General features: G+C 53.1%; 1 protein-coding gene across 2 annotated transcripts; it reads left to right on the forward strand.

The window, feature by feature from the left end:
• The first annotated feature begins 4,193 nt into the window (after positions 1–4,193).
• Positions 4,194–9,596, forward strand: PRR14 (proline rich 14). Of its 2 annotated transcripts, XM_061401687.1 has the most exons (12): positions 4,209–4,800; positions 5,562–5,633; positions 5,758–5,926; positions 6,501–6,622; positions 6,697–6,886; positions 7,172–7,215; positions 7,417–7,526; positions 7,816–8,404; positions 8,542–8,611; positions 8,695–8,786; positions 9,046–9,117; positions 9,208–9,596. In XM_061401687.1, the coding sequence occupies exons 1-12, from the start codon at positions 4,580–4,582 to the stop codon at positions 9,488–9,490; spliced, it is 2,034 nt and encodes a 677-aa protein (XP_061257671.1). In that variant the 5' UTR covers positions 4,209–4,579; the 3' UTR covers positions 9,491–9,596. The 2 variants fall into 2 exon arrangements, with proteins under 2 accessions (XP_061257672.1, XP_061257671.1); XM_061401688.1 differs by lacking the exon at positions 5,562–5,633 and having other exon boundaries at positions 4,194–4,800.
• The last annotated feature ends 744 nt before the right edge of the window (positions 9,597–10,340 follow it).

Consider the following 10,340-nt stretch of genomic DNA (forward strand, 5'->3'; position numbering starts at 1 on the left):
TTTCCAAACAAGGTCATAGTCAAAGGAACTAGGGGTCATTTGGCAGTGCTAGATCTTAATCTCAGCTCGTGGGATCTTCTAGTTGCAGCACACAGGATATTTAGTTAGGGCACGTGGAATCTAGTTCCCTGACCAGGGACTGAAGCCATGGCCCCTGCATTGGGAGTTCAGAGTCTTAGCCACTGGACCACCAGGGAAGTCTCTTGAACATATCTTTTTGAGGGACACAATTCTGCCCACTAGAGATAGTAAGATGTAAAGAGAATTCTACAGAATATAGGAAGAGTGGATCTGAGAGCAGCCACTAGGGCTTCCCTGGTGATTCAGTGATTAAGAGTCTGCCCTCCAAGGAAGTGGACTCGGGTTTGATCCTGGTCATGGAACCAAGATCCCACCTGCTGCGGAGCAACTAAGCTCATGCACCACAACTACGGAGTCCAAGCACCTTAGAGCTGGCATACCACAGCTAAAGAGAAGACAAGCATGGCAACTAAGACCCAACATAGCCAAGTAAATACATAAATAATCCTGTTAAGAGCAGCCATTGTCCCTCAGCTGGAGATACTGCACCCAAGAAAGAGCCTCTATCTGGGCCTCCCAGGGGCTGAGATCCAGGATTTTGAAAAGTATTTATCTATCTATGGCTGCATTGGGTCTTCACTGCTGCATGCCAGCTTTCTCTAGTTGCAGTGACTAGGAACCGCTCTCTTGTTGTAGGGTGCTGGTTTCTCATCCTGGTGGTTTCTCTTGTTGCAGAGCCGGGGCTCTAGGGTGTGCAGCCTCAAGAGTTGTGGCGGACAGGCTTTACTGTCCCTCAGCATGTGGGATCTTCCTTGAGGGATCAAACCCACATCCCCTGCATTGGCAGGCAGATTCTTTACCACTGAGCCACCAGGGAAGCCTGGAGATCCAGAATTTTTTGGAGAGAACACAGAAGTCACTGGAGTGCCACTCTGGTGGAACTTGCTGGAAATCTTCCCTGTAGGGTACCAAGGAAAACTGTTCATGGGAATGTGTCTCACAGAGGCACTCCACTACAAACTACCCCGGGGTGTACCAGGGGAAGTTGCTGGTCACTGGTTGCTGCTGGCTGCTATGCACAGTGGGAACCCAGAAGCAAAGCCCTTTCTTCCTGCAGTGTTTCACCAGCTCTCTACTGATAAAACTTAGTAAGATGCCAGCTGGCAAAGAAAAAGTAGTTCTAGGGTCCAGCTCCATTTTCATAGAGCAGGCCAAAAGAGTGACATTTTTTTTCTGAGAGGTAATAAATGAATAACTGTCACAGTGTTATATGTCTGTTTCAGATACTAATAGGCAGCTTCCTTCACCCATTTTTTTTTTAAGTTGGGGATAACTGCTTTACAATGTTGCGTTAGTTTCTGCTGTACAATGAAGTGAATCAGCTGTATGTATACATATATCCCCTCCGTCTTGGAGCCCCCTCCCACCCAGCCCCAGTGTCACCCCTCTAGGTCATCCCAGAGCATCAAGCTGAGCTCCCCGTGCTGTACAGCAGTGTCCCACTAGCTGTCTATTTTATACATGGTAGTGTGTATGTCAGGCCTAATCTCCCAATTCATCCCACCCTCCCCTTCCCTCTGTGTTCAAATGTGTGTTCTCTATTCCTACCCAGCAAATAGGTTCATCTGTACCGTTTTTCTAGATTCCACTTATATGCATTAATGTATGATATTTGTTTTCTCTTTCTGACTTACTTCACTCTGTATTACAGACTCTAGAGCCATCCCATCTCTACAATAACTCAATTTTGTTCCTTTTTATGGCTGAGTAATATTCCACTCTAAACATGTACCACATCTTCTTTCCCTTCCCCCTTCCCGACTCTCTCCAGTCCTCCCGTCTCCCCTCCCCTGACATCTTCCTCATAAGCCCCCTCACTTCACCATTCAGTTCCTCCAAACTTGACACCTGTCTATCATACCCTCCCCATGCACAAAAGGAGGCAAGGTTATAAGTGGTGGCAGGTGGGGAAGAGAAGAGGTAAACCATAGGCAGGACCAACTTCCCCAGGTAAATAAAAATTCTAGGAAGTAGCTGACCAGAGTGAAAGAGCCCCCAGAGGTGGTCTAAAAAGCTCCTCACTAGGGGAATGAAATTGGTGCTGGTACCTGGCTGGACTAAGTACTTCCCGGTGGAGGGGACTGAGGCTGACGGAAGCAATGGAGCCAATGGCCATCTTATATACAGGCATATAAACTCCAGACTCCTCGGGACAGGCACCTGTCTGTTGCCACAGCATGGCACACAGACATTGCAATTTTGCTGAATAGTTGATGCAAACCAGAGTAACAACCCAAACTCAGTGTCCTATCACTTCTCACAGGTGGTTCTTTTTGTTTCTTAATTAAATATTACTTTTGGCTGTGCTGGGTCTTCATTGCTGTGCGCAGGCTTTCTTCAGTTGCAGTGAACGGGCTCCTTGGCTTCTCTTGTTGTGGAGCACGGGCTCTAGAGAGTGGGCTCAGTAGTTGTGGCACATGAGTTTAGTTGCCCCACAGTATTTGGAATCTTCACAGAGCAGAGATCAAACTCATGTCCCCTGCATTGGCAGGCAAATTCTTAACCACTGGACCACGGGGGAAGTCCACAGGGGTGGTTCTTGGGAAAGAGTTTTAAGTGCATTTCTCTCATCTCAACACCCTGTGGCCACAACCCAGCCTAATCCACCCTGGATGATCTAGAGCTCAGGCCAGATGCTTCTGCAAACAAAGATACTGAGCAGAGCAGCTGGCTTGAGGACCAGAAGGGATAGCGTACTCTGTGAGAAGGAAGAGGCAGTTTATTTATCATCCTTTTTACCTGCAGCCTGAGACTTATTTATCAGGCACATTCAGATGTGCCTTCTCACTTGATCTTTTCATTCCATTTTGAGACAAGTATGGCAGGGTTTATTGTTCCCATTTTACAGTTGAGACCACTAAGGCCAGGACCAGTTAAGCAGATGTGAGACCCAGAGTCTAACAGGGTCCAGGGATTCTGAAGAATAGATACATGGATGTGCCAATCTCCAGCCACATCACCTGCTCCACTGAAGGCTGGGAGGGGCCTCTAATCACTGATCACCACACACTGGCCTTGCCTGGGGTATGTACACAGGTAGTGGGTAAGGTAAGAGTTGTTGAAAGGGTAGTTACAAAGAGGGGTGAGGCAGGACTGTGAGGGTACGAAGGCTCATCACTGTTGGCCTGAGTTGAGGGCCAAGCCCTCCCCAACCAGATTCTCAGAAACCAGGCCCTTTCTTTAGCCTACTTCCTTTACCCTTGGCATTGACTTCTTCAGCAGACTTAGAGAATCAAAACTCAGATCAGGTTTGCTCTGCCCTTGAAAGCGTTTCATTAACCTGCAATCTGGGAAATACCTCTGTGTTTAAGCAGGCAGGTTTAAGTGAAAGCCTACAGGAGGCCTCTCAATTTACCAAGATGGAGAGGGATCTCTACTTAGAGCTGGATGCATTGCCATACCAGCAGGGACCCTCCTCATGCACCTGTGTAGCCAGCCCTGCTCCAGGGGAAGATAGAACACTTCTAGTTGAACCAGTTGTTGCTTATTCTCACCAGAAGTCTCATGATGGATTTCCAGAGGACCCAGCCAGCCTTGTACTACAGAGAGTGGCTGTAGTCCTAGGACACCTATCTGGTTGAGTCTTTCGTTAGAGTTGGGGAGTCTTCACGTCCCACACCAACACTAACCAGTGCTGGTCTTTTAACATCATCCTTTCTGGGTCATTACTCTTATTACTCAATCCCATAGAAGAGAATTATGTTGGGCCGAGTCTTAATCTTCATTCAGGCCCGATTTTAGGCTTTAGTCTTTTTTGTTCTATCAGGAAAAATAAGTACTAGTTTGTACCAGCGAATCCTGGGGAAAGAGAACTAGTGGAGGCATGGGCTTTGGTAAAGCAGTGGGGGCGCGTTCACAGTCCAGAAGCCAGTACAAGCCCATTACCTACCCCCAACAGCAGGCTCCTGGTTTAAAAGTTTCACGAAGCAGCCTCTCTAAGCAGCAGGATCCCTGATCCCTCACTGCTAAGGATTATTTACACACCCCATCAGCCAGGCTCCTCTTCAGAGTGCTCGTGGGAACCCGTCCTCTATAGAAACCTCTCCTGCAGGAAGAGGTACATAACAGTCGGGTGAAGTGAACGCCCCAGCCTCCTCCTCACTTTGACTCAGCCCAGGCTCTCCAGGACACCGTGCGAGCAAAGAAGCTTGAGTCGGCACCAGCGCTAATCTCTGGCCCCGACCACCTCCTGCCAAACTTTTCCCTGGCAACCTGGTAACGTGATTCAGGAACCTAGAATGGAACTGGAAACCGACTCAATGGGGCCTCTCTAGGAAACTTTCACATATCGTTAGCACTCAGTTCACGTTTATTGGTCTAAGAACGAAAGAACCGGAAGATGCCCTTAAAAAACGTGGCGGTAGTCTAGCTTCACCAGAGTTACCTCAGTAGCTCTAGAAACTTGCCCTAGACTTCGGCCACTCGCCGGCCAGAAAAGAAGACGCCGTGCGGTCCACTTTAAGTTAATCGAGGACAGCACAATCTGGGTTCAACTATAATGGCGGCACCGCCCAATTGGCTTCTTACCCCTAGGCATGATGGCCGCCAGGCGGCTTCAGTTAGTTTCTCACCACCCCGGAAGACCAGGACCGGCGATTGGGCGGTGCCCAAAGGCTCCGAGAAGAAGGCCCTCGGCGGTTGGGCAGTGCTGGGTAAGACTAGTTTTAAAGGAGCCGGAGGTGGGAGCCGTCGAAGACCCGGGATCTGCGGGAGGCGGCGGTGAGCGGCGTGCGGGGGAGGGCACCGAGCGGCTGGAGAGAGGGCGGGAGGAGGGAGGGAAAGAAACTTTTGAGCCATCTGGACCCGGGCTGGGGAGAGCGCTGGGCGGGGATCAGGGGAGGGCGGAGGGAGGGGGTCTGTGGGCGGGACCTCCCGGGATTGGAGTGAAGGGGTAACTGCTTGACAGTGGATCCCCGGGGATCCGGACTGAGTTCGTGATGCTCAAGCTCGGGCCGCCTCTGTCTGAGTGTAGCTTTACGGAGCCGAAGCTCACAGGGAGAGGAGGATACTCGCGCGGCGTCTGTTTGGAGGAACCGCGCTGGAGCATTGTGTCCGCGGGGATCCAGTCTAGGGGATCAGGTGGGAGGGAGGGCCGCCGGCTTGTGCGAGTATTGCTTCGGAGTGCTCAGCCACTCCCCGTGAAGAGATCCGGCGGAAACTGAGCCTCCGAGGACTGGGATCCCAGCTGATCCCGGGGATCTCAGGGCGGAATCTGCAGGGACAAAGGCCCCAGGAAGCTCGGCCGTGGGAGAACTGGGACCGCTGCAACTCAGATTCTCGCGGCTCAGACAGGGCGATCGCGGATCGCCGCGGCGGCAGAGGGGAGACACCCGTTCCCGGTAGCCAGGCGAGGGCGCCCTTACGCGCCCCAGGGCTCCGAACCGTGGGCTACCGGGAGCCGCGGGCGGACCATGAAGGGTGGAGCCCCACGGGAGGGGCTGGCCCTCACTCCCCGCTCCCCCGCTCCCCTCCTACCCCAGGCTGGAACCTGGGATCCCCCAGGGACTCCCCGGAGCCGCCGCTTCCCCCATGGACTTGCCCGGGGACTCCAGGTGAGAGCGCACCCCGCCCGCCTGTCTTGAGCCCGGGAAACGGGGAGCCTGGTGGCCGTACCGGGGAAACCACAGGGCCAACAACAGGCTTAGGCGACCGTCCTCTGCTTTTCTCATCCTTCAGCACGCCTGGCCGGCAGCGTCTGTGCCGCCAACCCCATGCTGGAGCATTATGGGGAGCCAAGAGCCCAAAACGGCCGAAACTGCAGCCTCTCGGGGCCCCTTCGCCCTTGGAAAAAGCCTCTCGGCGGGTCCTGGCCGTGGTCCTGGAAGATGTCATGGCTGCCCGCATGGTGAGCCTCTTGAACTGAGAGGCCCCCTTCTTCATCAGGTCCCCTCAGTAGGAAAGTCAAACTAGGTCAAGTGAAGATCACTGAGGTCCAAACACCTCATTCTCACACTCATCAGTCAGTCTCCCTAATGCTTTTTTTTTTTTTTTGCTTGGCTTTCACTTACTCCAACCTGGAATTGGGCAGGTCTCTGGTGCCAAAACCACATCCCCACAATTCTTAAGTGTGAGAAACTCCCCTGCTTTCTTCCCAGCCCAATTTCTAGGCAATCCTTGGGAAGCAGGCTGAGGTCTTTGGCTCCATTGCACAGATTAGAAAAACTGAGGCCCCAACTAGGGCAATGACTCACTCCAGGTCACCCTGTCCTTTTCATTTATGCAAATAGCCTGGCTGACATTACCCAGGCCCCATACCAAGTAGCTCGGGCCATAACTGACCTCTTCTTTGGGGATTGCAAATGAATTCTAGCCACTATTTCTGTCATCTTGATGGCATAGGGCACTGTTAGGCATAGGGAGGCCCTTTTTGGTCCAGCTTCATTCTGTCACCTTCCTCTTGACATCTCCTCCTCTCTGAGGTCCCCCTGGAGCCCCAAGAAGAGAGTTCCACCCCACGACACCACAGCAACCATCGGGATTCTGTTCGCAGCCAGCCGCCTGCCTCACCACCCCGGCAGGCCACGTGGTCCCCACAAGCCAGGTGAGAATGGCAGAATGGGGGGGAGGAGCTGGGAACACAGCTGAGCCCCACTCATCTTCCCGTTCCCTCTCTAGGCCTCCCGACCCATTGCACCTATGTCGAGAGCCCTTGAGCCGTATCCGTCGGCCCCCTTCCACCCCAAGGCGGCAATCAAGGACAACACCTGGCCCAGAGGAGGGGCCTTCACAAAAGGTGGACCAGGTGCACCAGCCCACCCTGGTGGTGATGCTGCAGGACATTGCCAGCTCCAGACCCCGAGCTGAGGTATGGGAACTTCAGGGAAAGATGTCAGGGGTTCAGTTGGGGGCAGGCATGTCACTGGGCATAGAAGAAAGTTGTGGGAGGACTATGTCTGGGGTGGATTTTGCTCAGAGAAAGGAGGATGGCATTTTAGATTGGAAGACATTGCCTGAACAAAGACCTATATGAAAAAGTCTTTAGCATGAACCCAGGCAGGCATCTGGAGACTGACAGAGTTGGGATAGGGGAGCTACGGAGGCCACAGGGGGCTTCCCTGCCTCCCCATAAACACCCCCTGTTTATATCCAGGGCTTTGCTGATGAGGCTCCCAACTTCATCATCCCAGCGAGAAGGTGAGAGGGCTGGGAAGGGATTATGAAGACGTGTAGGTGGCAGCTCTTATCCAGGCAGCCAAAGCTAGGGGCATCAGACTTTACATGTCCAGTGCTTCCTTGCAGCACCTTCAGAAGCATTAAGGGACAGGGGAGGTCCTGGCTCAGGTGGGATCTGAATGTGAAAGGTTCCTCTGCCTTTAACTTGCGCCTTCACCCCAGAGCTGAGCCCAAGGTGATGGTTCACCAGCCAAAGCCTCCGTCCAGGGACCTGCCAGCCCCATCCCGTCCATCTGCCCTGTCTGCAAACCCTCTGGCGAGCCCACCACCAGGTAAGGACTCAGATGGATGAGAAGGAGGGTTCTGGAAAATTCTAGCTGAGCTTAGAAGTGTCAGATGCAGAGGTGGGGATGGGGCTTAACTCCCTCTCAGGGTGGAGCTTGGTGTGTGAAGATGGAGTTTAGAGTTCAGAGACGTCTGAACTTCTGAATTTAAGGCTTGGTATTTTAGGGCTGGGCTTATTCCTCAGTGGGCAAAGGTTAGTGTTTGGGGGAGGGACTAAGGTTCCTAAGTGGGGCTTAGACAGGTCAGAATATGCACCTGACCCTCTCCTTTCCTCAGCCCCAGATCCTGTTCTGGAGCCCCCATCGACCCCACCGCCGTCCAGCCTTTTACGCCCCCGCCTCAGTCCCTGGGGCTTGGCCCCCCTCTTCCATTCCGTCCGCTCCAAGCTGGAGAGCTTTGCTGACATCTTCCTCACACCCAACAAAGCCCCGCGGCCCCCACCCCCATCACCCCCCATGAAGTTGGAGTTGAAGATTGCCATCTCAGAGGCCGGGCAGCCCGGGGCTTCTGAGGGCACTGTGACAGTCAGTCCCCGGCCCCCTATCCGCCAATGGCGGGCCCAAGACCAGAACCCCTCAGCAACTCTCACTAAGCCCTCTCTGGGCCGAAGCCACTCCTGCCCTGACCTGGGGCCCCCTGGCCCAGATCCCTGCAGCTGGCCCCCTGTTCCAGCCCCCTCAAGCCGGCCACGGCCTCGGCGGCACACGGTGGGAGGTGGAGAGATGGCCAAAGCCCCACCACCCCCTCGGCCCTGTCTCCGGAAAGAGGTCTTCCCTCTTGGAGGAGTGGGAGGCTCTCCTCCCCTCGTCACATCTTGTTCGTCTACTGCATCCACCTCTTCCTTCTCTGAACCTGCAGAACCCAGGTAGTGCTCTTGATAAACCCTCCTTAAAGCTCTGGCCACAGGAGGGGGCCCAGCCTCCTACCCTAGTATCCAGTGGGCAGGAGAGGGGGAGGCAGCTGGGAATGCTGTTTGGCTCTGAGCCTTGACCTTCTCTACAGGTTGAGCTCAACCAAGAGAAAGGAGCCAAGGGCCCCAGAAGACCAGGTGCTTCCAGATTCCGAGACCAAGGTAGGGGTACAGGTGAACGGGGAGGAGACAAGTGGGAGCCTGAGTCCACGCTGCACTTTTTACCCTCTGCCCCATCTCTGCAGACCATCGGGAAGGTTTCTCGATTCAGAATACGCAGGACACCGGCCCGTTCTCAAATAAACCTCACACCAATGGGGCTGCCTCGGCCAGTCAGGTGAGAAGCTTGTCGTGCATGGATCTGAAGCAGGTGTAGGCTCAGGTCCCCTGAGTGTGGCTCTGCTTCCTCTCAGTCAAGCTTGGAGGACTCCATTTGTTCTGGACGTGGTTTGCATATAGAACCATCTGTCTGCCTCAGGCAGCACTCCTGGCTCCTGACAGATCCAAGAAACTGAAATATAGACCAGGCCTTATTTATCCCTTCTCCAGGCCCACTAGCCCCAGGTTTCTCAGTGACGTCTGCTCTTGGCTCGTAGGTTGAACAAGAAGGAGTTCAGCTTGGAAGAAATTTACACCAACAAGAATTACCAGTCACCCACAACCAGGAGGTGAGAAACTTTGAAGGCTTAGGGGTGACAGAGGGAAAACTGGAATCAGGGGGCATGCTGGTAACCTGGACTCCTCCCTGCCTGGTCCAGGACCTTTGAGACCATCTTTGAGGAACCCCGGGAGCGCAATGGGACTCTGATTTTCACCAGCTCAAGGAAGCTCCGGCGGACTGTAGAATTTCGGGACAGCAGTCTTCCTCGATCCCGGCGGCCATCTCGAGGGGCCCGGGCTACAGCTGGCAGGACCCTTCCTCCCAGTCTGGCCCCCAGCCCAGATGTAGAACCCCTGCTGCAGCAGCGACTCCAGGAGCTGGACGCCTCACTCCTGGAGGAGGAGGAGGAAGGGGATCAAGATCAGCCCCATCGGACTTAGAAGCTCCATTTGTCTGTCCATGCGTCCTGAGGGGGTGGGGGGAAGTCTCTGAGGCAGTTATAATTTTTTCTCTATATTTCTAGTAAAGTTTTCGATATGTTTCTGATTCTTCTGTATGTCTCTAGCAGAGTTTGAGATTCACTGCCAGTACTGGCTGATGTTTCTACTTTGGCCTGTAAAACTGGGAAATGAGGGTGGTACCAGGAAAGACCATGAAGTGGGATATAGGGAATGGGGTAGAGGAATGGTCATTGGAGATACCTTCTTGGGTTGAGAATTTTCCTATGCAGAGGGATACTTCTGAATCTGCTCCAGAAGATACTGTGACTCTGGACCCTGGTCAGGGACTGAGGGAATGCCCTGGTGGTCTAGGGGTTAGCATTCCATGTTTCCATTGCAGGGGCTGCAGGTTCCATTCCTGGTTGGAGGACTAAGAGCCTGCACACTGCGTGGCACAGCAAAAAAAAAAAAAGGAAGAGGCTGAAAGTCCTAGAGTGGACTAAAGCCCTGTTCTAGATAGCCCTGAGTTCCTTCTAACACACAGGCCAAGAATCTGTTGTTGGATTCAAGAACTAATAATAATCAGCTATAAGTAAGCACCTACAACAACCTGTCACAGGTACTTGACCTACAAATAGCCCTATAAGAATTATACCCATTTTATACATGAAAAAGCAAGCTGTCATAATGTTCACATTAAAAGGGAAACCCAGGGAACCAGAGAACACAAGCGGCACACTACATCTTTCGTAACTTAAAGGTAGAATAGTGGCCAGGAGCACAGACTGGAGCTAAGCTTCCTGAGTAAATCCTGCTTAGGAAACTGAAAGTTTATCAATTCCCCTCTCCT

This window comes from Bos javanicus, chromosome 25 (assembly GCF_032452875.1).
Source record: "Bos javanicus breed banteng chromosome 25, ARS-OSU_banteng_1.0, whole genome shotgun sequence".
NCBI classification, from domain to species: Eukaryota; Metazoa; Chordata; class Mammalia; order Artiodactyla; family Bovidae; genus Bos; species Bos javanicus.

What these genes read in the sequence shown, in the direction of transcription:
- PRR14 (XM_061401687.1), top strand. Translation starts at nt 4,580, where the DNA reads ATGGCGGCACCGCCCAATTGGCTTCTTACCCCTAGGCATGATGGCCGC. An exon ending in GGGATCTGCGGGAGGCGGCG is followed by an intron (nt 4,801 to 5,561) that starts GTGAGCGGCGTG and finishes CTCCTACCCCAG; the next exon opens with GCTGGAACCTGGGATCCCCC. An exon ending in TTCCAGATTCCGAGACCAAG is followed by an intron (nt 8,612 to 8,694) that starts GTAGGGGTACAG and finishes CCATCTCTGCAG; the next exon opens with ACCATCGGGAAGGTTTCTCG.